Genomic DNA, 27,650 nt, shown 5'->3' with positions numbered 1-27,650 from the left:
TGTGTGTCACTTTTCTCACTCTCTAATGCAATGAGAGTTGAGAGAAACTGGGAATGTTATTACAATTGAAATGATCACAGTTACAATTTGTTCTCATAAAACTGTTATGGTCACACAACTCTGGAARCTCAATTGATCCTCAATTTACCATTCATACTCAATTGGTCATTACATTGTAGACTACTAGCAGAAAAATTGTCTTCAGCAGTAGGAACAATAAAAAAAAGGGTCCTTCCTTCCCCTGTTTCGGTAAAAAGCTAAGGGATGGGGCTGAAGCAATGTAACCACTCTCTAATTCATTGACAGATCTATGGATAAAAAGGACTAACCATCCATGATATCAAAAGGAGAGTGTTAACCATGTTTTGAGGTTATACAGTYTTTGTTTACATTACATTTGTTTATAATCATTTGAGTAAAATAAGCTTATATTTGGGTTCTGWWGGGGTACGACAGTCGAACTAAGCTCATGAGAAATTTCTAAATTATAATCTTCAAAAATCAATGTGTACATATCATTAATTTATAAGCCAAACAATGAATGTAGGAACTGCTGATTGACACTTAAGCATAAAATGGTCTTCAACATGGTCTTTATTTAGCTAATTAAAATCTACATTTCCCAAAATGTGTTTTATTAATTCCTAGGCTACAGTATAGGCTGCTACTATGTCAAAACTGAATCTGAACAAGGGACTGCCCTTGTTCATGCAGGTCCTTCCAACCCAACTTTGCTGTATAGTGACTTGTATCCTCTGCATCGTCAGGAAGGGCTCATAAGCAAGCATTTCGCCGTAAAGTCTACAACAGTTGTATTCGGCGCATGTGACAAATACAATTTTATTTGGTGTTCAATAATTAAAGATAAAATGATACCTTTGCAGTGAGTGGTTTATGGCAATGGTTTATCACGCAATCCACGTGATACTGAGAAAGATTAATTGGAGAGTAAACAAAACATTTAAAAGTAACCTGGCTAATTTGAATCTCACTTTTACGTCAGATCCTACTTGTTTGTTGTTCGAAACTGGGAATATTGCCTGGAGCAAAGATGGAAGATAAATAAAGGTAGTTCACTCTGGCCATTTACCATTGAAAAAGAATGTCAGTTCCTGTCTACTTAAGGGGGTGGTTCTCCCATAGACACCAATGCGATAGCAGCTGGGTCTGGCCTACTTGGTTCATTGACTTCCATTGAAACATAAAACATGAGGGAGTGGGATGTCTCGCTGACTTTCCCATCTCTGGCCTGTACAACCAACAACACCTGAGGCGGCGCACTGTGAAGAATGAGCTGTACTATTCACTCAGAAATATAACGTGTAGGATTATATTAATCGTTTCTAGCTTTATTATCGGAGCTTCTCGAGGCTATAGGCTACTTTATTCATAGCACGATTTCACGACTGTCTTTGTTTTATTACTTCCGGGAAAAAGCCCTTCACACAGGTAAGACGAGGAGTTTCGGTCTCGGCCATCTCTATGGTCTCGGCTCCCGCAAATTCTATTCTCTCATCAAACATGCTTGTTTTACATTTTTCAAATGTATTCTCACACATTTCATACAGTCCACCTATAGCATAATTGTATAAAAATATAGCCTAGCCTAACACATTCCAACTAATTAAAGGTAGCACATATCACCGGTTGTGTTGTTGYAGGTGAGAGAACGTAATGTGGCCAGTAAGTTTCTGTTTTTAGAGTGCGTAATGTTTCGCATTATTTTCCAGTGACTTGAGTAGACAAAATAATAGCCTATGCCATAAAATGTATAGGAGGGTTAACACGTAATAGATTTGCCATACGTGTGCAATGTATAAATGAAGGAAGGGGAATGTTCGCTCGGTTGTTAACCTCGTCATCAGCTGTTGGTGTCAGTGGGGACAGTGAATTATTTATGGTTTCTGACCAAGGAATTGACCAGCCCCAATGATGGCCTCTTTTCTACATTAACACCATGGTYCTAAAGCCTGTGTGTCAGCATTAAAAGTGGGCACTATCTGGTGAATGATGTAACATTATAGAATATAACTAGTTKAATAAATGTTAAATAAAAAGAAACAAAAAAAGGTTTTATTCTATAGTACSAAGGCCGTGTTATTTACAGTGAATATTGAAATAATACAGAATATTGAAATGGTACATAATTTGACTTGAAGCATTTAAATAGAGGTAAAAGAAGATTTGCTCATACAACCAGGATGTGCATGGCAATTTCAGACAGTCCTATTTGATTTTGAGGTGGTAGGGGCTACTGGTTAATGACGTTATTTTCGTTAATGCTGAGCTCCTCTCCATGGGAAACTGGTGTAATTTTTCCAAGAGCCTAAATCAAGAGGTTGTTTGTATCAATTGAACCATCAACTTCACATGATTATTAGGGCTCACAAGTGGTGCAGRGGTCTAAGGCACTGCATCTCAGTGCTAGAGACTTCACTACAGACACCCTGGTTCGAATCCAGGCTGTATCACAACCGGTCATGATTGGGAGTCCCGTCAGGGRGGTGCACATTTGGCCCAGCGTCATCCGGGTTAGGGTTTGGCCGGGGTAGGCCATCATTGTAAATACGAATTTGTTCTTAACTGGCTTCCCTAGAAAAAAAAAGAAGATAGGCAATTCCACAGTAATGACTGTTTAAAATGTATGCCAAGCAAAAACCAAGTTTAACAAACCACATAACTGTGCACAAGGACTACATTTAACAATTTCGACAGATTTTTTTTTACAAAAGCTAATTTAGTGGAAGAACTGTGCATATGTAAACTTTGTTTTTATGRGAACTCGTTTTTCAAAAACTCTTGTTAAATATCTGTAGTTTGTGACTACTATGATTTCCTATTGTAGCTAATTCAGTTGCAGTAATTGTGTTACAAATGTTTTGATAATTCCGTTAACAATTTGGTAATGGAATTACGACTTTTAATCACGTCATATTTCATAAACAAAATTGATATCATAAAAATAAATCACTATAACTAATTGGTAGGTCTACCATTACTTGTTACTTCTGTGAACTTTCATTATCCTCCCTCCTCATGAGGGAGAGAAATTATAAAATATCTTCAAGATGTGTGTGTTTTTGGTAATGGAATTACAAGGCACAAGGCAATATTGCTTAAACTTACAGAAGGCTAACAATTTCTCCAAAACGAAATCTAAGTGTTGATATTAGTTGGCAGGGGTCTTTATGTCTACATTATTGTGTTTTCATGTATTTCTGATACCGTTTAAGACTTTTTCTGGTAGATGTTTTCTAAAACCTCCTTTCCATCTCCTTTCCATCCAAAAATCAAAGCCTTTACTTATGCCTAGTTTTTAAGATGGACATTTTTGAAAAATGTATGTATGCCTTCATTTCCCCATAATATAGCTTTCACTTGGGAGAGGTACTTTCCTTTGAACCTCGGATAGAACCACATTGATTAATTAATGTTTTTATTTTTAATTCTCTCTGTATTGAATAGCAGACCTAAGTATATTTATGTGACCTATGACCTAGGAGGCCAGCTATTCTCTAGTTATGGATGGATATTCATAGATATTCATGATCAGAAGTTGATGTCTTGTTTCTGGAGCCCAGTGTGAAGTGTGCTCTTCAGACAGTGGTCTGCTACGGAACAGTGGGAGGATTAGAGCCTATGACTGTGCGCTTTAACCTGGATGGGTCTCTGTAGCAGAGACTGTGGTACCAATGGGTACCATGCTCAAGGCTCCAGGGTGGGTAGCAATCATGCAACTGTCTGGTAGAAAGGGAGTGGGTAGATTATGAAGCAATGTGAATTTTAGGGGGGAGGTTTTCTGTTTTGGCATTGCTTGTATTTTCACTTTCAGTCAATCAGAGTCAAATCCTTCARGACACACCCCTTTTATATTATTAAATACTGTCTCAGCCAAGGGAGTTGTTCTGTCTGCCTCATGGCTTTACCCCTGRATTCACTTCACGAGGGTGTGGCGGAACATGTGACATGGAGACACAATGGAAACATTTGTGAGGTGAGTTTTATTGTCAGTCAAATAGCAGTTATAACCACAGTAACTGAACAGCTGACAGTCCTGTCTGACTTAAAAGTTCACCTGGCTATGAATGACTGTAACGATGTGCGCTGAGAGTCGGGAAGCAAGTTCAGGGATTGAGTGTTTTAATAAAATAAATGGAAAATAATACAAAACAAGAAACACTAACAGCACACAGACATGAAACAGAAACAATGACGCCTGGGGAAGGAACCAAAGGGAGTGACATGTACAGTATAGGGAAGGTAATCAGGGAAGTGATGGAGACCAGATGAGTCTGACGCGCAGGTGCGTGTAATGATGGTGACAGGTATGCGCCATAACGAGCAGCCTGGTGACCTAGAGGCCGGAGAGGGAGCACATGTGACAACCGCAAGTTGCATTGGAAAAAGGACACTTTAATGGTGAGCCAAGACATTTTTCCTAGAAAGCTTTGAATGTCACATGATTATTCATTGTTGTTTTTGGCATTTTCCCCCATCAAGGTGACTTTGTCAGCTTCAGAACATACCTTTCAACAGYATTCAACTTCACGTGAAAAGTTCAGTACTTAACAATGCAACATCACGTTGCCAATGTGAGAATGTATACCACTGCTGTCAAAGCATGTTTAGCCTGAGATAACGATTGACTAAGAATTATGAAAACATCAATACCACTGATGATTTTCCTCCTAGCAATTGCCTCCTAGCATTAGAAACCATTGATTAAAATATATGATATTGAACATTGAAGCTCCATGGGACTTCAGATCGGTTATACACGACAACATGCGCTTTTAGGAGATGAGTAGTTGAACAGACTTAATAAAGGTATAATATGAAAAAATAATCAAAGAAAGGTTTATGTACAACCAGGGGATGTGTAAAGGCAGTAGTAATAACCAGGGGATGTGTAAAGGCAGTAGTAATAACCAGGAGACGTGTAAAGGCAGCACCATTACCCAGGGGATGTGTAAAGGCAGTAGTAATAACCAGGGGATGTGTAAAGGCAGTAGTAATAACCAGGGGATGTGTAAATGCAGTAGTAATAACCAGGGACGTGGAAAGGCAGTAGTAATAACCAGGGGATGTGTAAAGCAGTAGTAATAACCAGGAGACGTGTAAAGCAGTAGTAATAACCTGGGAATGTGTAAAGGCAGTAGAAATAACCAGGGAATGTGTACAGGTAGTAGTAATAACCGGGGGATGTGTAAGACAGTAGTATTAACATAGTGATGTGTAAAGGCAGTAGTAATAACCAGGGAATGTGTAAAGGCAGCACTATTACCCAGGGATGTGTAAAGGCAGTAGTAATAACCAGGAGACGTGTAAAAGCAGTAGTAATAACCGGGAATGTGTAAAGCGCAGTAGTAATAACCAGGAGACGTGTAAAGGCAGCACTATTACCCAGGGATGTGTAAAGGCAGAGTAAGTATAACCAGGAGATGTGTAAAAGCAGTAGTAATAACCCGGGAATGTGTAAAGGCAGTAGTAATAACCAGGAGACGTGTAAAGGCAGCACTATTACCCAGGGGATGTGTAAAGGCAGTAGTAATAACAGGGATGTGTAAAGGCAGTAGTAATAACCAGGGGATGTGTAAAGCGGCAGTTAGTATAACCAGGGGGATGTGTAAGGCAGTAGTAATAACCAGGGGAGTTTGTAAATGCAGTAGTAATAACCAGGGGATGTGTAAAGACAGTAGTAATAACCGGGGGATGTGTAAATGCAGTAGTAATAACCAGGGGATGTGTAAAGGCAGTAGTAATAACCAGGGATGTGTAAAGGCAGTAGTAATAACCAGGAGACGTGTAAGCAGTAGTAATAACCCGGGAATGTGTAAAGGCAGTAGTAATAACCAGGAGACTGTAAAGGCAGCACTATACCAGGGGATGTGTAAAGGCAGTAGTAATAACAAGGGGATGTGAAAGGCAGTGTAATAACAGGGATGTGTAAAGGCAGTAGTAATAACCAGGGGATGTGTAAATGCAGTAGTAATAACAGGGGATGTGTAAAGGCAGTAGTAATAACAGGGATGTGTAAAGACAGTAGTAATAACCGGGGATGTGTAAATGCAGTAGTAATAACCAGGGGATGTGTAAAGGCAGTAGTAATAACCAGGGGATGTGTAAGGCAGTAGTAATAACCAGGGATTGGTAAAGACAGTAGTAATAACCGGGGGATGTGTAAATGCAGTAGTAATAACCAGGGGATGTGTAAAGCCAGTAGTAATAACCGGGGATGTGTAAATGCAGTAGTAATAACCAGGGATGTGTAAGCAGTAGTAATAACCCGGGAATGTGTAAAGGCAGTAGTACTAACCAGGAGACGTGTAAAGGCAGCACTATTACCAGGGATGTGTAAAGGCAGTAGTAATAACCAGGGGATGTGTAAAGGCAGTAGTAATAACCAGGGGAGTGTAAATGCAGTAGTATAACCAGGGGATGTGTAAAGGCAGTAGTAATAACCAGGGATGTGTAAAGGCAGTAGTAATAACCAGGGAGATGTGTAAAGGCAGTAGTAATAACCAGGGGATGTGTAAAGGCAGTAGTATATAACCAGGGATGTGTAAAGGCAGTAGTAATAACCAGGATGGTAAAGGCAGTAGTAATAACCGGAGACGTGTAAAAGCAGTAGTAATAACCTGGGAATGTGTAAAGGCAGTAGAAATAACCAGGGAATGTGTACAGGTAGTAGTAATAACGGGGATGTGTAAAGACAGTAGTATTAACATAGTGATGTGTAAAGCAGTAGTAATAACCAGGGAATGTGTAAAGGCAGCACTATTACCCAGGGATGTGTAAAGGCAGTAGTAATAACCAGGAGACGTGTAAAAGCAGTAGTAATAACCCGGGAATGTGTAAAGGCAGTAGTAATAACCAGGAGACGTGTAAAGGCAGCACTATTACCCAGGGGATGTGTAAAGGCAGTAGTAATAACCAGGAGATGTGTAAAAGCAGTAGTAATAACCCGGGAATGTGTAAAGGCAGTAGTAATAACCAGGAGACGTGTAAAGGCAGCACTATTACCCAGGGGATGTGTAAAGGCAGTAGTAATAACCAGGGGATGTGTAAAGGCAGTAGTAATAACAGGGATGTGTAAAGGCAGTAGTAATAACCAGGGGATGTGTAAAGGCAGTAGTGATAACCAGGGATTTGTAAATGCAGTAGTAATAACCGGAGATGTGTAAGACAGTAGTAATAACCGGGGGATGTGTAAATGCAGTAGTAATAACCAGGGGATGTGTAAAGGCAGTAGTAATAACCAGGGGATGTGTAAAGGCAGTAGTAATAACCAGGAGACGTGAAAAAGCGATAGTAATAACCGGGAATGTGTAAAGGCAGTAGTAATAACCGGAGAACGTGTAAAGGCAGCACTATTACCCAGGGGATGTGTAAAGGCAGTAGTAATAACAAGGGGATGTGTAAAGGCAGTAGTATAACCAGGGGATGTGTAAAGGCAGTAGTATAACCAGGGGATGTGTAAATGCAGTAGTAATAACCAGGGGATTGTAAAGCAGTAGTAATAACCAGGGATGTGTAAAGGCAGTAGTAATAACCAGGGATGTGTAAAGCAGTAGTAATAACCAGGGGATGTGTAAGATGCAGTAGTAATAACCAGGGATGTGTAAAGCAGTAGTAATAACCGGGGATGTGTAAATGCAGTAGTAATAACCAGGGGATGTGTAAAGGCAGTAGTAATAACCAGGGGATGTGTAAAGGCAGTAGTAATAACCAGGAGACGTGTAAAAGCAGTAGTAATAACCAGGGATGTGTAAAGCAGTAGTAATAACCAGGGGATGTGTAAATGCAGTAGTAATAACCAGGGGATGTGTAAAGACAGTAGTAAATAACCGGGGATGTGTAAATGCAGTAGTAATAACCAGGGAGATTGTAAATGCAGTAGTAGTAACAGGGGATGTGTAAAGGCAGTAGTAATAACCAGGAGACGTGTAAAAGCAGTAGTAATAACCCGGGAATGTGTAAAGGCAGTAGTACTAACCAGGAGACGTGTAAAGGTAGCACTATTACCCAGGGGATGTGTAAAGGCAGTAGTGAATAACCAGGGGATGTGTAAAGGCAGTAGTAATAACCAGGGGATGTGTAAATGCAGTAGTAATAACCAGGGGATGTGTAAAGGCAGTAGTAATAACCAGGGGATGTGTAAAGGCAGTAGTAATAACCAGGGATGTGTAAAGGCAGTAGTAATAACCAGGGGATGTGTAAAGGCAGTAGTAATAACCAGGGGATGTGTAAAGGCAGTAGTAATAACCAGGGGATGTGTAAAGCAGCACTATTAACCCAGGGGATGTGTAAATGCAGTAGTAATAACCAGGAGATTGTAAAAGCAGTAGTAATAACCGGGGGATGTGTAAAGGCAGTAGTAAATAACCAGGAGACGTGTAAAAGCAGTAGTAATAACCCAGGAATGTGTACAGGTAGTAGTAATAACTGGGGGATGTGTAAAGACAGTAGTATTAACCAGGTGATGTGTAAAGGCAGTAGTAATAACCAATGGACTTTTAAAGGCAGTGGTAATAACCAGGGGATGTGTAGTGGCAGTAGTTATAACCAGGGGATTCTGTATGGTAGCTAGGCTTGTGGCGATATACCGTATATACCGGGGTATATAGACATACCGACGGTATGATTTTCAATACCGTAAAAACAAAATGGGTGCCACGCCACTGCTTATAAATACAAGTAAATTATCTAAGATGTTATATCCAAAATTATATCCAGCTCAGGGCTCCAGCTATGCATTTGGTTTGCTATTTGCTTGCTAGGTGGCAAGATCAAGCTTCTTGGTTACAGCAGAGACATTCAATCCCTTCCTGGATCAAGATCCATGTTGCTTAAATWATTTTGTGCGTCAAAAAATACAAGTAATAATGGCGTTTCTTGTGTGCACATCCGGTAATACRGTATACCCTGGTATGGTACAAAAACTGTATGACGGTATGAAAATCTGTATACCGCCCCAACCCTAATGGTAGCTAGTCTCACCCTTGCCATGAGCAGTGTGCATCCTTGAGGAACAGCCACAACATCGTAAACCACTGCAGTAGTGTGTGTCTAGGGGGGAGTGGACGTTGACACATGGCTTCCCAGCTGTCCCTACTTGGTATATGAGAGGGCCTGCACCATCCAGAAAGAGCTGGAGTGGAGGGGCTAAGGGGCTGAGCAGGCCATCCATCACATCCTGCCTGCCTGGCTCCTCAGTGGCCCACTGCCTTTAATAACAGCAAGTGCTGCCTCCTCAATGACACTCAATGGATCCTTACATTCCTTAAGACACATTCTCTGTCCAGCTTTCTCCTATTAAACATTTATAGACAATGTGCTTTTATGCTATGGCAAATATGCATATCAAAGATTATGAGGAATTWTATTTAGGCTAATCTCTGTCTTGGTCAMGCAAGTCTAAACATGCATGTGCTGAAAAGGAGGCATTCCACTCAAGTGGGTAGTGTTTGTTTTGTTATGTACAGAATTCCAATATAGGACACCCTTGACCTTCATCTGAAGTAGTCTCAGGTCAGATTGATTATTTGTAGAGCCATGGGGCCTGGTCATGTGAATTCCCAAATACTGTAAGTGGGGCAGAACCTTGGTTATGCTTCCTCCGCCCAGCCATAGGATCCATGATCCTTATCCATTACAAGATGAGGGATCACTTGAGTAACAAGAAAGAAAGGCGAGAGAGTGGGCCGTCCTGTTTGACCTCTGTGTGTGTGTGTGTGTGTGTGTGTGTGTGTGTGTGTGTGTGTGTGTGTGTGTGTGTGTGTGTGTGTGTGTGTGTGTGTGTACACCAGCCTCAGTGTAATTGGTCAGCCCTCGGTTTGGTCTCCGAGTGTTTTGCCTGAGCTAGTGCGACATCAGCAGTCTTAGTCCCCCTCCACTCCTCCTCTCCCCCCTCTTCAGGAATCGACGGAGGCAGGCTGAACGCCTCTCTGCCGAGCTCCCCTGTGCCTAGTCACACCACTCCCCCTCAGTTTGCCACACACGCAAACACACACACACACACAGATCCACTGACTGCGTGCCGGGATGTGGAGCTCAGGTTTCAGTCAGGCTGCAGGCAGCCAGTACAGCTGTTGGGTTTGAGGTTCTTGTTTGCATGCGGTGGCTGCCGACCGGCCGGGGTTCTTGACAACGCTCATATCAGCTTCTCAGGTAGGTGGAACAAAGCTAATGACGAACAAGATAAAGAATCCGTCTGCTCTTTCACCTTGCTGACCTCTCAACGGGGTCAGAGAGGAGTGCTGGGACCGGTGAACGCAGGGAATCTGATCTTAACCATGTGACAAAGTGGAACAAGAAATGTTGGCATGTAAACACATCTCAGTATTTGCATCAGTAATGTTGGAGAGGCAATCCTACACAGTGTACTTTGTAAACACAGGAGGCTGYTGAGGGGAGGACGGCTCATAAAAACGTCCGGAACGGAGCAAATGGAATGGCGTYAACGTGAAACCATGTGTTTGATGTATTAGYTACCATTCCACCGATTCCACTCCAGACATTACCACGAGCCCGTCCTCCCCAATTAAAGTGCCACCAACCTCCTGTGTTTGTAAGATGTTGATATATGCTTGTTAGTTTGTTTTGCAGTTTGTGGGTTTTACGATTCATTTGACGAGAGTGTTGATTGAAACGTACAAATCGMCTCCTTTTCTTTGCACATGTGTAGAGTTTGTTGCCAAAAAACCTGTTGCCGAAGAATGCATTTATAATCAGCCTCTCCTAAAGAGAGGGAATTAGTGGAGAGATTAGAAGCCTCACAGAGGGATGGAGACCTCTGCTGATTGGGCATGAGGGGGTCATTAGTGATGGGGATTGCATTTCTGCCCAGTTCATTCAGAGTTCTCATTCTCTCCCAGTGCCATGCCTTTGTTCCTACCATTAGCACAGTTTTCACTTTTAGTCATTTTTTCTCCTTTTCTCGCCTCATTTCATTTCCTTTAGTTCCTCAGGAAACCGGCTGAGAGGAAACAGCTGCGGCTGGCCACCATATTGTTGCCGCTCTGTGGATTTGTAATTTCCTGTTGTGCCGGTCGGTATGAGTAGGAAAAGTACCAACTCTAACAGCAGACCTCTTTGTGCTCCCCTCAACAGAAATCCAGGATGAAGACATGAGGAGGAGAGGACGAACAGTGGATCAGGGTTTCAACCTCAACCCTTTCAATGGATTCAGTCTGGGATGTTTGCCCCCTTATGAAATCATCTAAGCAGGCATTTCCTTTCTGGGATCAAGAGTGAGTGCAGGAACAGAGAAAGTTGGACAGTGGAACAAAAGAAGTTGAACTTGCTAGATAGCTATTCCAGCCAGTGGCCATGACGGAGCCCAATGTCCCCAACAGTAGCAGCAGCATCAGCAGCAGCATCAGCAGTGCTGGCCTGGCATGGGCAAAGATGTGTAAGGACTGTGGCCAGCAGCATGAAGGGGGCCAGGAGAACCACCTSTATGAGTACCAGGATGAGGTAGATGATGAGCTGGTGTGCCACATCTGTCTGCAGCCCCTGCTGCGGCCCATGGACACGCCATGCGGACACACTTACTGCTTCCAGTGCCTCAGRAGCTTCCTGAAGGAGCAGGACTTCTGTCCCGTGGACCGCCAGCGGCTGCAGCTGCACCAGTGCCGGCCTTCCAGCCTGCTGGTCAGGAACCTGCTGGACAAGCTGACCGTGCTCTGCCCACACCACGCTGAGTGCCAGCAGCAGATGCAGCGMTGCGAGCTGCAGCCCCATCTGCACAACAGGTAAAGAGGGTTATGGCCGGGGCACAAGTAAGCGGGAGTTGGAGATGGGAAAGATATTTTGTTTAGAGTTAAGCTTAAAATGTCTGCTTTGCAGCAACAGTAAAAAAGCCAAAATAGGAACTGTCTTTTTACACTGGTTTAAATGTGTCTATTTCCCTCTGCCTGAATTTTTTTATGCCTATACCTGACATGTCTTTTCCTACGCAATTAATTTAGAGTTAATGGGTACACAGGCCTGTCAAATGTTAACCTAACATGGATACACTGACCATAAGTCAGTCACGTTTAGACTTCAATGAAATAGCTTTAATTACATAGTACCTGGACTTGAAGGAGAGGTTCAGTCTCAAATATCATACCCTCCGGGAGGAGTGTAATTTATGGATTAGTCTTCCCTTTCATCACGTGGCCAGTGTGGTGCTTATCATCTTAGTGGTTAGCGAGCAACAATGACGCAGTCAGTAGTGGGTAAAGGTTGTTTTGTGATAGCTGGTCATGCTGCAGCCATCCGCCCAGTGCAAACAGAGAGGAGGCAAAGTTCAGACAGCAGGACCAGCAGCAGTAGCTCTCTCTCTGACTTAATCACACTCGACCTGTCCCCCCCTCAGACTCCCTGCAATGCAGTAAAATAGCCTCCTCATCTGCATAGCTCCTCTCCTCTTCCCATAGTCTCTCTCTCTTTAACTCCCTCACCAGTCACTAAATCTATTCATTTCCACACCTCTAGCTTGAGCCCCATTTGGCATTTTAGAATGATCCTSCTCACTGAAACAAATGAATAAACATCAAATCGTACTCTCTTTTTTTCTGGTGAATACTTTAGGTTACCTTCACTGACTGTTTTGGACAAATGTCARGAGGGTTAAATAAAAGGACTATTGAAGGTTGACCTCTCTTTTTCTCTACCTCYTCTTCTTTCCCTTTCTCCCACTCCTCCCTCTCTCAGATGTCCTGTTTTCAGAAGGCTGAAGGAGGAGGCGGAGAGGAGGAAGAGACCCCACCGGAAAGCTCTTAAGGGGAACAGGGGCGAGGGGGAGTTGGATGCTGATGCCATACACACCCCTACGATGACCCGCACCCCCACCCGGGGTGTCCTGCCAGAGCCTGGCCTCATCAACCCCGCCTTCGAAGAGAGCGAGGAGGGTAAGATGTCACACGTCACTCACTCCCTACTCTGCCCACACCGCAAACAGTTAGACGTCACACTGACGTCACTATGTCTGAAGTCTGATTTTATGTGTATGATAATGATAGTCTGTCAGTCTAAGTAAATAGCAGTGAGCTCCCATTGAAAACATTTTAACTTCTTAAGAATGGAAAAATCTATATCAGTTTAGGGCTGTGGCGGTCACGAAATGTTGTCAGCCGGTGATTGTTAAGCAAATAACTGCCGGTCTCACGGTAATTGACCGTTAATTAACATAAACACATTTAGKATTTCCTGGCTTCCACACACAGCCTACAAGCCACTGATACAGACCTTAGATTTATTAGACMTTTTAAAATGTAGATGTTCCTATGTAATATAGCCTACACCTTCACAATAAATCCATTATTTATTTTAGACAGGTCTAAWGAATCATGATATGAAGAAAATGTAGTCTATTTCAGACGAACAGAATAGCATACTCTGAGTTGTCGTTATGTTAGGTCCTGATATGGCTATGCCATATGGCTGTGGGCTACACTAGTTCATTTAGCAGACAAGATTTGCTTAGAATTCCATGGCATTATTTTATATAATTTTATAGWATGAAGAATAGAATTGAACAAAGCTGAATAAAATAGAAAGGATATGCCCCCTAAAAAAATCCATTCCTTTTGCGGCCAGTGGCCGTTGTGCCCTTGGGCTAAATATAATAATTATAATTCCCTTATCCCTGAGTGCTGCATGCTCCGAAGCACCTCTCACTCWCATMGCTCTCCATCAACTGATCGGGTATTTCTCACAGGCTACAAGTGAAGACAGACACATCGGGGACGCAACTGTGTGCGTCCTTATCCAATTCCGAGGTGCATATTGAAGATATTCGAAGAACTGMCCACATTTACTTTTCGTCAGCCAAGAAGATGAGTAGACCTAACGAACATCAAAAGCACTAGCCTATGTCAATCTACTATCCTCCATAGTACAAAAGTTGACCAATTCTGTGCGAGAAATAAATATTCCAAACATAGTCTGGGACAGTTGTGGAATGCGCTAGATCCCAAATTAATACAACCACTAGCATAAAAACACAACTTTTTTACACAACGTTGATAAACTATTAAGCTATTTCCTCACATTATGAGCGTAGCAATGCGCACACGACTATGATTCAAAACAGTTGCAAAAAAAAGGTATTGTTTCTTGCCTTACGCTGGGCATCATTCACAAGTGATAGGRTAATATTGTCACCCATCAGACTATTATTGATTTAATCTCGTCTTTACATACAGTATATTATTTAGTATATGTGTGAAATTTGTTTTGATTTAGAATGGACCATTATCATGCACCTGTCTCGGAACAGGGGCAGGGTAAAAATACATGTCATCTATGCACTTGAATAGCGAATGGAGGACACTTTTCCCYTGGGTCATTTTCATACCAGCCAGGTAGGCTATACTCCTGTTGTAAAGAAAAGCGATTTGCTTCATATTAGTAAAGTTGAGAAATAAATATAGTAGTCCTAGCCAATAGAAAGCTGATGGGATCCTCCTCTTTGTAATAGAGGCCATCACTCAGTTTTTTTTSGCGCAATTGCATAGCCTATAGAAATGTAGCGCAACATGAGCTCATGGGCTCTCATGAAGTGTTTGATTTGATTTTCGATTACATTTGCGTTGATGTCAAAGTGATTAGAGGGAAAATAGAATGCTGAGTACCAGGCAGTTAGCAAGTTTGGTAGGCTACTAATGACCATCAACAGCATCAGAGCTTGGAGAAGCCTAATTACAGTGACTAAACGGTCACTTGGAATTTGAATGCCTTTGTGACTCGTGACCGCCGGTGWGGCGGTAATACAGTCACCGTACCAGCCCTAACAGTGTTAATTGGGTCAACGAAGATGTAAGGAGTTTATGAACGACCCAAGGGAACGGAAATMAGCYGAAACAGTCTGTCAGCTGTGTTGACTTTAGGGAAAACCCCAAACCCCTTTAATGTGGCCATCCCTGGCAAGAGAGCTGTCTAAGCTGGAGAAGAGGAGTATTCCTGACATCGTTAATTTAGCTGGGGGCTTTGGATTTCAGACACTCGGGCCAAATCATCGTCTGAACATTCAGAACGTGTATCAACCAGTCCTCCTACAGCTCCTCCCACCAGCCTCCCCTGGTATCAAATCTAAACTCTGTCTGGTCTAGCCTTAGAACCCCTTGAGGCATTTTGTAATCCAGTACCGTGGAACGAAGTTCATCAAAACAAAGTTACCTGGCAACTGGCGATTGATATCACAGAAATGATTACCTCATCGTGAGTGTTTCTTGGGGAATAGGTTGCTACCCGCCCTACTTGATTCAAAACCAGGGCTGTGTGTTGGAATCGGACACACAATAAAACCATGGACCATTGATGAAATGTGTTTGAGCATATATGAATCTGTGTGTGTGTGTCAGGTTGTATGTCTCAGGTTGTTTGTCTCTATATATGTAAACATGTGTACCTCCATTTGCCCATGTCCGTCCCCTCGTCTCTCCACAGAGACCCCCCTGCGGTCCAGCCTGGTGGCCGAGACCAACGTGGTGGAGATGTTTCGGGAGCAGCAGGAAGAGGAGTTGGGTCTGCGTATCGTGGGAGGAAAGGACACGCCCCTGGGGAACATAGTAATCCAGGAGATCATCCGTGACTCATTGGCAGGCCATGACGGCAGGCTGGCCCCAGGGGACCACATTCTGGAGGTGAGACAGTTTCTTCACTGTAAATAAGAGGGATAATAGGTCACCTGGAAGATATGTTCAGTCCTCTCCCCTCCTTCCCATCCTCGTGTWGCTTTAGTGCTGTAGCTGTATACTTTGAAATGAACGCCTTGACGATGGTAATGGCTGCACTTTGTGTAGATAGTGCTTGTTAGGAAGCTTTGACCTATCCAGTCAGGATGCCCCCCCCCCAAAAAAAAAAAACATACAGTGCCTTCAGAAAGTATTCATACCCCTTAAATTATTATTAATTTMAGCAAATCTATTGAAAATAAAATACATAAATATCTAATTTACATAAGTATTCACACCGCTGGGTCAATACTTTGTAGAAGCACCTTTGGCAGCAATTACAGCTGTGAGTCTTTCTGGGTACACACCTGGATTGAGCAACATTTGCCCATTATTCTTTTCAAAATTCTTCAAGCTCTGTCGCAAGAAAACTATTTTAAGGTCTTGCCGTAGATTTAAGTCCAAACTGTAACTCAGCCACTCAGGAACATTCACTGTCTTCTTGGTAAGCAACTCCAATGTAGATTTGGGCTTGTGTTTTAGGTTATTGTCCAGCTGATAGGTGAATTCATCACCCAGTGTCTAGTGGAAAGCAGACTGAACCAGGTTTTCCTCTAGGATTTTACCTGTGCTCYGCAACATTCCATTTTTTTTTTATCCTGAAAAACTCCCCAGTCCTTAACGATTACAAGCATACCCATAACATGATGCAGCCACCACTTGAAAATATGGAGTGTTGTACTCAGTAATGTGTTGTATTGGTTTTGCCCCCATCATAACACTTTGTATTCAGGACAAAAAGTTACTTTAGTGCCTTGTTGCAAACAGGATGGATGTTTTGGAATATATTTATTCTGTACAGGCTTCCTTCTTTTCACTGTCAATTAGGTTAGTACTGTGGAGTAACTACATAAAATGCTGTTGATCCATCCTCAGTTTTCCATTYAACTCTGTAARTGTTTAAAAAGTCACCATTGGRCTGTTGGTGAAAGGATGCCTGTATCTTTGTAGTGGCTGGGTATATTGATACACCATCAGATGTGTAATTAATAACATCACCATMCTCAAAGGGATATTCATTGTCTGCTTTTTAAATGTATACCCATCTACCAATTGTTGCCCTTCTTTGTGAGGTGTTTGAAAACCTGGTCTTTGTGGTTGAATCTGTGTTTGAAATTCACTGCTCAACTGTGGGACCTTACAGATAATTGTATGTGTGGGGTACAGAGATAAGGTAGTCATTCAGAAATCCTGTTAAACACTATTATTGCACACAGAGTCCATGCAACCTACGATGTGACTTGTTAAGATTTTTTTTACTCCTGAACTTATTTAGGCTTGCCACAACAAAGGGGTTGAATACTTAATGACTCAAGACATTTCAGATTTTCATTTTTTATTAACTTGTAGAAATCAAAAAAAAAAAATGTAATTCCTCTTTGACATTACGGCATATTGGCCAGTGACATAAAATCTCAATTTAATCCATTTTAAGTTCAGGTTGTAACACAACAAAATGTGGAAAAAGTCAAGGGGTGTGAATACTTTTGGAAGGCARTGTAAACCCACTTTCTTGATAGGATGGGTCTTATTTGGTTCCCTACAAATGAAAGTGGACACTAGTTGGTAGAGTAATGTGGCTATTTGTATATTCTGTGACCTTTCAGAATCTTAATGGTTTATTCAAATGGATACATTGTGGAGAGTAGATCCTGAACTATTTCAAAACAGATGTAAACAGTGCATTCACCTGGTTTTTATCCAGAGCGTACAACTAGGGTACAGAGATAGTACTGTATGTCTTTGAAGGGGGTTTCACAAAGATGCAGCTTCCTTTCTTCCCACGATCTTGCTCCCTCTCTCCTCCTTGGATTTCTCCTCCCCCCGGCTGTCCTGGAATGTGGCGGTGCTACTGTAAACTGAGCTGACACCAGTTCACTCTACTCTGGCAGGGGTGCAGGACAATGCCTGAGCCCATCTCTTCCTCTGAGCTGACCAATCAAAAAGGTGGAATTTGGAATGAAAACTCCTCTCATCTAACCTCACTGGCTGCCTCGGGAGCAGTAATATAACCCCCCACTTTTTGGGTCTTTTGTGGACGGCTGGCTAGTGGCTATAAAGAGATACTGTATGCGTGAAGGAGCGGAGATTGCATTCCTAATTTGTTGCAATTGAATCTCTCGCTTCCCCTTGAGTCGATCCATTGATTTTAAGAAGGGCTTCTCTTGGATGATGTTTGTAAAGCTGGAATTGCTCTAAATTGGGACCAACTATTTTGTACACCTATTCTACAGGAGGTCGGTACAATACAAGGATACCTTTTACCTTCAGTGCTCGGTTGTCTCCACAGGTCTGTCCCCAAACAATTTGATTTGCTGGTTATAAGCATTAAACTTTTAAATAGCTCTTTGTTGACTGTTGCTGGGTGCTATTGTCCTCCATCAGCACCGGCCTGTACCCTTCCTGCTCTAAGCTCTCTCCTGGCCCCTTACACTAAGTCTGAATTTGTCCTGCTTGGTGACCTAAACTGGGACATGCTTAAACCACCTGACCAAGTCCTAAAGAAATGGGACTCCCTAAATCTTTCTCAGATTATTACCAATCCCACAAGGTACGACTCCAAACACCCAGAAAAGGCTTCTCTCCTCAATGTTATCCTCACAAATAATCCTGATAGGTCATTACAGAAAACACCAGACTGATACCTTAGTGATCACTATTATACAGCCTGTGTTCGTAATGGCTGCTCAGTGAAACGACCTGTCCTGATTTGTCATAGACGCTTGCTAAAAAACTTTAATGAGCAAGCCTTCCATCATGATCTGGCCTCTGTAAAATGGTATAGAATCAGCTTGATCCCCTCTGTCGAAGACGCTTGGACCTTATTTTTTGATATTTTCAGTGATATTGTTAACAAACACGCCCCCATAAAGAAAATTAGAATTAAAAACAGGTTCAGCCCCTGGTTCGACCGTGATCTTGCAGAGTTACTCCACCTCAAGAATTGCATTTGGAGAAAGGCTCGGCACACGCATACTCAGGCTGACTGGCTATCGTTCAGGCAAATGAGAAATAAGTGCACTCAGGCTGTCCAGAGGGCAAAAGTGAGTTACTTTAAGGAGCAGTTCTCTCTCTGTGGGTCTAACCCCAAGAAGTTCTGGAAAACGGTTAAAGACTTGGAGAATAAACCCTCCTCCTCACAGCTGCCCATGTCCCTTAATGTTGATGATGTGGTTGTTATTGACAAGAAGCACCATAACATCCATAACCGGAGCTCTTTAATCACAACTTCATTAAGTCAGGATCCCTATTTGACTCAGCTATGCCTCCTTGCCCGTCCAACATGTCCTCATCTCCCACCCTTTCTAATGCGACTATCCCTGATGCTTCTCCCACTTTTTCCCCTGCCCCGCTACAAAGTTTCTCCCTGCAGGCAGTCACTGAGTCCAAGGTGCTAAAGGAGCTCCTTAAACTTGACCCCATAAAACCATATGGGTCAGATTGTTTAGACCCTTTCTTCTTTAAGGTTGCTGCCCCATCATCGCAAAGCCTATCTCCGACCTTTTTAACCTGTCTCTCCTTTCTGGGGAGGTTCCCATTGCTTGGAAGGCAGCCACGGTTCATCCTTTATTTAAAAGGGGGAGATCAAGCTGATCCTAACTGTTATAGGCCTATTTCTATTTTGCCCTGTTTATCAAGTGTGTTGGAAAAACTTGTCAATAATCAACTGACTGGCTTTCTTGATGTCTATAGTATTCTCTCTGGTATGCAATCTGGTTTCCGCTCAGGTTATGGATGTGTCACTGCAACCTTAAAGGTCGTCAATGATGTCACCATTGCCCTTGATTCTAAACAATATTGTGCTGCTATTTTTATTGACTTGGCCAAAGCTTTTGATACGGTAGACCATTCCATTCTTGTGGGCCGGCGAAGGAGTATTGGTGTCTCTGAGGGGTCTTTGGCATGGTTAGCTAACTACCTCTCTCAAAGAGTGCAGTGTATAAAGTCAGAAAATCTGCTCTCTCAGCCACTGCCTGTCACCAAGGGAGTACCCCAAGGCTCGATCCTAGGCCCCAAGTTCTTTTCAATTTACATCAACAACATAGCTCAGGCAGTAGGAAGCTCTCTCATCCATTTATATGCAGATGATACAGTCTTATACTCATTTGGCCCCTCCCCGGATTTTTGTATAAAATGCTCTACAACAAAGTTTTCTTAGTGTCCAACAAGCTTTCTCTATCCTTAACCTTGTTCTGAACAACTCCAAAACAAAGGTCATGTGGTTTGGTAAGAAGAATGCCCCTCTTCCCACAGGTTTTATTACTACCTCTGAGGGTTTAGAGCTTGAGGTAGTCACCTCATACAAGTACTTGGGAGTATGGCTAGACGGTGCACTGTCCTTCTCTCAGCACATATCAAAGCTGCAGGCTAAAGTTAAATCTAGACTTGGTTTCCTCTATCGTAATCGCTCCTCTTTCACCCCAGCTGCCAAACTAACCCTGATTCAGATGACCATCCTACCCATGCTAGATTACAGAGACATGATTTATAGATCGGCAGGTAAGGGTGCTCTCGAGGGGCCATCAGATTTGCCACCAATGCTCCTTATAGGACACATCACTGCACTCTATACTCCGTTGTAAACTGGTCATCTCTGTATACCCGTCGCAAGACCCACTGGTTGATGCTTATTTATAACACACTCTTAGGCCTCACTCCCCCCTATCTGAGATATCTACTGCAGCCCTCATACCCCACATACAACACCCGTTCTGCCAGTCACATTCTATTAAAGGTCCCCAAAGCACACACATCCCTGGGTCGCTCCTCTTTTCAGTTCGCTGTAGCTAGCGACTGGAACGAGCTGCAACAAACACTCAAACTGGACAGTTTTACCGCAATCTCTTCATTCAAAGACTCAATCATGGACACTCTTACTAACAGTTGTGGCTGATTTGCATGATGTATTGTTGTCTCTACCTCCTTACCCTTTGTGCTGTTGTCTGTGCCCAATAATGTTTGTACCATGTTTTGTGCCTCTACCATGTTGTTGTTATGTTGTGTTGCTGCCTTGCTATGTTGTTGTCTTAGGTCTCTGTTTATGTAGTGTTGTGTTGTCTCTCTTGTTATGATGTGTGTTTTGTCCTATATTTATATTGTATTTACTTTTTATTATTAATCCCAGGCCCCCGTCCCCGCAGGAGGCCTTTTTCCTTTTGGTAGGCCGTCATTGTAAATAAGAATTTGTTCTTAACTGATTTGCCTAGTTCAATAAAGGTTTAAATTATTTATTTTTTAAATCAATGGAGGTACCTGCGGTTTTTGTATAGCACATGTCAAAGATAAATGTTTCCCCTATATGCATTTAGCAGCGGCGCACTGCCACTGCTAAATCGTGGCAGCCACTGCAAAAAATAATTAATAATTAAAATAATTATATTTTTTTATAATAATAAAAATGTCATGGCAAGGCGCCCCCATTGATTTTGACTTGTCATTTTATCCCTACCTAAATGTACATATCCACCTCAATTACCTCGTACCCCTGCACATCGACTCGGTACTCCCTGTATATAGCCAAGTTATCGTTACTCATTGTGTATTTATTCCTTGTGTTATTATTATACATTTTCTCTCTGCATTGTTGGGAAGGGCCCGTAAGTAAGCATTTCACTGCTCGTCTACACCTGTTGTTTACGAAGCATGTGACAAATAACATTTGATTGGATTTGAATTATATCTTGAAGAGGAAAAAAGTGGGACCAGTCAATTCCCACAGCTGTTGATACTCTGTGTATATTTAGTCCAGCTGCAGTGTTACTGACCATGTGGTGTTTCTAGGTGAATGGCGTCAGCCTAGCCTCTATCCCACACGGCCGGGCCATCTCCGTGCTGCGACGGCCATGTCCTTTGCTCAGACTCATCGTCATGCAGGAGAAGGGCTTCAACCCCCCGTCACCCACAACGTCCTGGCCTCGAGCACCACCCGCCCCCCTCCCCCAACATGGCCACTGCCTCCCCTTCCTCTCACAGTCCCCACGGCACTGCCCACAGCCAGGGCACGGTGATCCAGGTGACGCTGGTAAAGAGGACCGCTCGGATCCGCTGGGGATCAAACTGATCCGCAAGTCGGAAAGAGATGGAATCTTCATTCTGGACCTGCTGGCGGGGGGCTGGCAGCCAAGGACGGGAAACTATGTAACAATGACAAGGTGCTGGCCATCAACGGGCAAGATCTGAGACATGGCACCCCAGAGAGCGCAGCACAGATCATACAGGTATGTTCTTATGTAGACAAGTTACAGCACGGCTATTTCACGGAGACAAAGAATGGAAATAGGATTCATTATAATCCCTTAAAGAAACATTGACTTTTATGTTAGCAGACGTTCCCAGGATAGATTTGCTGGATGTGTATTGAATGTGAGGCCTGAACGACGTGTGTGTATAATGTGTGTGTCTGCAGGCCAGTGAGGTGCGGGTGAACTTTGTGGTGATGAGGCACCCGGAGCCCCAGGAGGAGGGGCAGCGGTGGAGAGGGGCAGGCCGAGTGGCCAGGAGGGCTCCAGAACCCCAGTACTTCAGACGGCCCTCCACCTACATGAAGGTAAACAATCTCCTCCCCCGGCGTTTAGAACTTACAAATCACTGTACCACAAACTGCTGTATATCTCAGTTAGATTGTGTATGCTAGTGTAAGTTAGTGTGGACACAAATGATTATAAGAGCCTGTCATGTTTACATAGTGTAAGTAATCATGGCACCACAGTCACACCCCAGCCCTCTGTTACCAGTCCAGACTACCTAGCACTTCCACAGAAGCCCTCCTCACTCAGACAGAGGTGAAAGGGCCTTGGGAACAGACGCCTGTGTCCCTGTTCTAGAGATGAAAGCCCTTCTCTGGGGCCTGCTCACTCCAGATCAAAAGGCCCAGGGTGCTGCCTCACTCTGCCGCTGCGGGGCCACCACTACGTTTTGTTTGTTGCTTTGGGTGGCAGAGGATCAAAGCTGTGCAGTTAGCTTTCGCCTGCAGAGCCAGGCTTTGAGTGTTACTTGGGGGGGGGGGGCGGTTCCCTGCTGGGGGAGGAAGAGGGAGGGCTCTCCTCCCCATCCCCTCTGAAGATTTACAGTCTCCAGAGAGCGAGAGAGAAACAAGGAAGCCGGCAGGAGCCGTGGATTTCGGCACGTGCACTCCGCTACGAGAGTCAAGTGTCGACCTCTGGGTTCGAGTCCGCAGCTGCATCCGAGATGCTGCCTCACATAGGTTTGGACAAGCGGTTTCACAAGGAATCAATTAAGTCAAAAGATCCTTCTCACTTCTAGGTAATAGAGAGGGGAAGATAATAGCGGCACAGCCCAGAAGGGATGTAGTGTCAGGCAAATTGTGCCCGTCTTCTTTGACGCCAGTCTTCTCTGTTGGCCAGAAAGAATTCTTATGAAGTAGTTTTGATCTTAAGAACAGGAAGTCAATCTGAATGGACTACTGTATGCACCTAATGATTGTAAAGCAAATTAAGGGTTCTTCCTGGTTTTTCCCAGGATCCTCCAGGGGGCTTCTCCAGCCAGGAGAAGACAGTGAGTCTGAAGAAGGAACCGAGGCTCTCCCTAGGCATCACCATCGCTGGAGGGAGGGACTGCCGCAGCCGCTTGCCCATCTACATCACCAGTGTCCAGCCTGTCGGCTGCCTGCACCGAGACGGCACTATCAAAACAGGTACTCCTGCGATCTTTGCTTTCCTACAACCACATGACAGTTTTCATTCCATACCTTGACCCCATGTAGTATGGCTAATGTTCAGATTTAAATGCCTAAGGGGATATTTATGTTAGTGATGGGGAAGACAATATGCATACCTCTTGCACATTTAACCGGAAGACCTTTTGATGTAAAACCAGCTTTGCATGCAGAGACTACGTTTTCTTGACTCGCTTCTGGTTTCGGTTGCCTAGGGGATGTCCTGATGAGCATCAATGGTGTGGATCTGACCCAGCTGACCTACAATGAGGCGGTGTCAGTGCTGAAGGCCCAGACGGCCCACTCCCAGGTAGTCCTCAGAGTCATCCAGACCATCTCAGAGGAGCCTGAGGGGGAGGGGGAGGCTGGCAAAGAGGAAATGGAGTCTGTGGAGAACCTAAGGGAGGATGATGTCAACTGGGCCCCGCTGTGGACCCACTGGCTGGGTCTGCCAAGGTAAACAACATTCTAATCATTGGTTTGGAAAATAACTCACCTCAAGTTTGCATGCCTTCAGTTCACATTCATCTGTGTCATAGTGAGTGATAATGTTCTGTACAGAATGAAAGAAATGAACCTATCAATTGTTTCAGGTAGCCATTTAAAACAATGGAGGTTTTCATTTTGTGCTTATGAAATGACACTGACACTTTAGAGATTCGAATTGGTCCACTTCCTCTCCTCCTTACAGTCACATGCACTGGTGCCGTAACATTGTGTTGCTGAAGACCAATCAGGAGAGCTGGGGCTTCAGCATTGTGGGTGGCTATGAGGAGAGCCACGGACAGCAGCCCTTCTTCATCAAGACCATCGTGCCTGGTACACCCGCCCACTTCGACGGACGCCTCAAGTGAGTTGCTTCACATGGACGATGCTAGTTTAATAATAAACCTCAGTGAGAAAATACGTGTCGTTACTATCTGTGCGGGTGAAATGAAGGAGAGGTGACGAGTTGTAAGGAGGGGGTTATGTTTCGGTAAGCCTGCAAAGTTCTTTGATAAGTAGTATGTACTCCCTTTCAGGATTGAGATCAATTCCAATTCAATTCAGAAAGTAAACCAAATTCCAATATCAAATTTTCCTCATTTAAAGCTACAATATGTAATGTTTTGGGGGATCCAACCAAATCCACATAGAAATGTAGTTATAGATCTCATTTGTATTGAAAGTAAGTCTAAGCGATAGATCTGTTCTATGTACGCTATCTCTATGTTAAGTTTCATTTTTGCTAGTTTTCCTTTCGGTTTTGTACACCAGCTTCAAATAGTTGAAAATACAATATTTTTTTATTGACAAGATATTGCACAGCAGTTTAGATGGTACAATGATTATCTACACTATACATTACTTGTTTTGTCACATAAACTGTAATTAGGCAAACTATTAAAATCGTTGCAACCAGGAAATGGCAGAGCAATTCTGCATATTGCACATTTTAAAGCACACATCAATCTAAGTAACACAATAAAAAAAAATCCCCTTCAAAATCCCTCTGTTTAAGCTAGAGATATGTTTTTGCATGGGCTGCGTCTCAATCCACCGTATCCTCCTGTCTGCATTGCACATCCGTGGTGGAAGGTGGCAGAGACCACAGCGGTGTTTGTCAGACCATGAGACATCCCAAAAATCAGTCTTCTCACGAAAACGTCTGTAGCGTCTGAACGGTTTGGCCTAGAGGTTAAATGATTGAAGGGAGTTGGAATTGGAATTTCAGTATACTTCCTGAATTTAAATGGAATTGACCCCAAACCTTCTTCTTTTTGTGCAGGCCTGCCTCTCCAAGGACAGGATTTAATAGAAATAAATACATGCTTTCAACATAAATTAAACTGAGTGTAGAGATGGAGCCAGCCTAGTCTCCAGGTTACATTAGATGTGTGATTCTCCTGTAGAAGTCCATTGTACTGTATTTAGACCTTACTGCACAGCGGTTAGGAGACTGATTAGAATTTGTTAACTGACTTGCCTAGTTAAATAAAATATAAAAATTAGGGTGGTGGGTAGGTCATTGTGTTACATGTATTGTACCCATCCCTGCCCCATGTTTACTGACTGTCCCTCCCTCTGGGTTGTCTCCAGGTGTGGTGATGAGATTGTAGCTGTGAACGGAGCCACCACGGTGGGCATGAACAACTCGTCCCTTATCCCCATGCTCAAACTGCAGAAGAATAAAGTTACACTGACTGTGGTGTCCTGGCCGGGGAGCCTGGTGTAGACACACACACACAAACACCCTGCCCTCCTCAGCTCATGTCTCCACTGAGTCTCTTGTCATCTCTGCACACAACACCCTAGAATCTCATTGGTGACATTCTTAGAAGGTTTGTTGTATTGTTATTTTCACTACATAATCTCTTCTGATGTGGATTGTAATATAAATGGTCAATTTGCACATTGCCCTAGCTGACTAGTGGGACTGAATTACACATGAGTTGATTCACTGCGTTGATTATTGTTGTTACTCAAAAGGGCAGTTGATGTGTGATTGTGAACAAATCGGGATAATCAGGGTGGAAGATGAATTGACAATCAATTAACTATATTTCAAGGTAAACTGGAAGGATCTTTATCGTTTGGAAGAATTGTTTTTACCCTGTGTCTTGAACGCTTTATGCATTTGTTTTCAGCAGATTTGACTTACTTGTTCAATACACATTTATGTTTGTTTTCCCACATTAGTTAATGATGATTTGAAAAAATGCTACTGGCCTATTTGTATTAGCCAAAACTGGGATATATATGTAGATCTCAGATTCCAAGTGAAAAGGGCCTAATTTAGGCTAGGAAATATGTATCCCTATCATTTCACAGTTAATGAAGAAAATTGATTTAATATACCAAATTTATTAGGAAAGGGAGACTGTTGACTATGTAGAAAGATGCCAGTCACACATGTACCCATCCTCTCCAACACCTTTACCTTTTGTTTTTGTACTATTTAGATTTTAACAGATACTGTGTTGTTTTATCCATATATAAGGACATTCTAGTGGCTGCTGGTTTTTAATAATGATTTAGTTGCTAACTGTACTGTAGTCATCTCTTCAATTTCTGTGCAATGCATCATACCAAATGTCTTTGATTAATGTGGGTGCCTTGTACATGTTAAAGGACAAATCAAAGTTTGAACACTTGCCTTAATTGCCACAACCAAAAACATGTTCTTTGTTCTTTAAGCTCCCACCTCTCACTTTCTTACCAATGAGAACGTGGAGGATCTGTTCATTATTATCTAGCATATTGTAGTTGTAATGTTCACAAGAGGAGGAGACCAGAGCTGCTGGCCTTAGTTGGAGCATTCATTAGATTCACTTCAACTGTTCTTTTCAGGGTGTCATAAAAACACTAGAGGTCTCTCATTGAATCCTGAGAATGTTATGGGAACCCTCTGTATAGTTTCATATTTCAGTTAAGGGAAATATAGGCATTATATATTGTGTAAATGGACCATCCCCTGTTTTGTAATGTTCTAAAACCTCAATAATATGTGTACTGTGTCTTTTTGTATTTTATACATAATATTTCCAAAGCACTTACAGCATCCCAGAAGAGCTTTACAATAACAGTATGGTTTTACAGTAGGCCTAGGTATGGGATTGAATATGTTTTCAAGTCCAGCACTTAAAAAAACAAGTATATTCCTGCATGGCTGTTCCCCCACAGGCCTGTGTTGTGTTATCCCCTCAATGGGGCTTGCTTTACTATTGGTACCCTGCTATCCTCTCAATGGGAATTGCTTTACTATTGGTACCCTGGCTCTGGCTGTACTGTGGCTGGGGGGATATCAGTCATCTGGAGTGGCATGATGCCACAGGAGCACTTTAGGAAGAATGTAAATCAAGACGATGGAGTCGCAGAGCAAGCAGCACTAGATAGAGGACATTTGCTTTAAATCAACCCTGGCTCTCCAGCAAGGATCATGGCCTCAATTTCAGCTCAGTGAAAACTATAAGGGATGAAATGGTTGGTTAGAAACGGTTATATTAGTATCGTTATTGATCAATGAAAAGATTCTACTTGTTGCCTCTTGTTTTGTATCGTTACTGCAACGTGGTAATGAAAACATCAGGGGTTATGGGTGTTTACTGCAGAGGATGTTGAGAAACAGCTGTTGTGCTAGAATACTGAGACGCCGGTAGAAACAGTTCTTCCCTTAGCTATCAATCATTCAAAAAGGTTGTTCTTGAATTGCGGTGGCATTTGCGTGTTTAGACCTTTATCGTGACTCAGTTCCATTACATTACACATAA

At 42.9% G+C, this 27,650-nt stretch overlaps 1 protein-coding gene across 1 annotated transcript; it reads left to right on the top strand.

Moving 5' to 3' along the window:
* Positions 1–1,224: 1,224 nt before the first annotated feature.
* Positions 1,225–26,897, top strand: LOC111967454 (ligand of Numb protein X 2-like). Its single transcript, XM_070444749.1, is given in 13 exon segments — positions 1,225–1,449; positions 11,113–11,756; positions 12,703–12,899; positions 15,439–15,635; positions 21,507–21,629; positions 21,631–21,751; positions 21,754–21,828; positions 21,831–21,943; positions 22,132–22,272; positions 23,205–23,379; positions 23,616–23,856; positions 24,092–24,250; positions 25,480–26,897. Coding segments are annotated over 12 exon segments (2,103 nt in total). The 5' UTR covers positions 1,225–1,449; positions 11,113–11,331; the 3' UTR covers positions 25,616–26,897.
* Positions 26,898–27,650: the final 753 nt, after the last annotated feature.

The sequence above is a fragment of the Salvelinus sp. IW2-2015 genome, linkage group LG8 (assembly GCF_002910315.2).
Source record: "Salvelinus sp. IW2-2015 linkage group LG8, ASM291031v2, whole genome shotgun sequence".
In the NCBI taxonomy this organism is placed as follows: domain Eukaryota; kingdom Metazoa; phylum Chordata; class Actinopteri; order Salmoniformes; family Salmonidae; genus Salvelinus; species Salvelinus sp. IW2-2015.
This window is presented reverse-complemented; position numbering and strand designations above follow the sequence as displayed.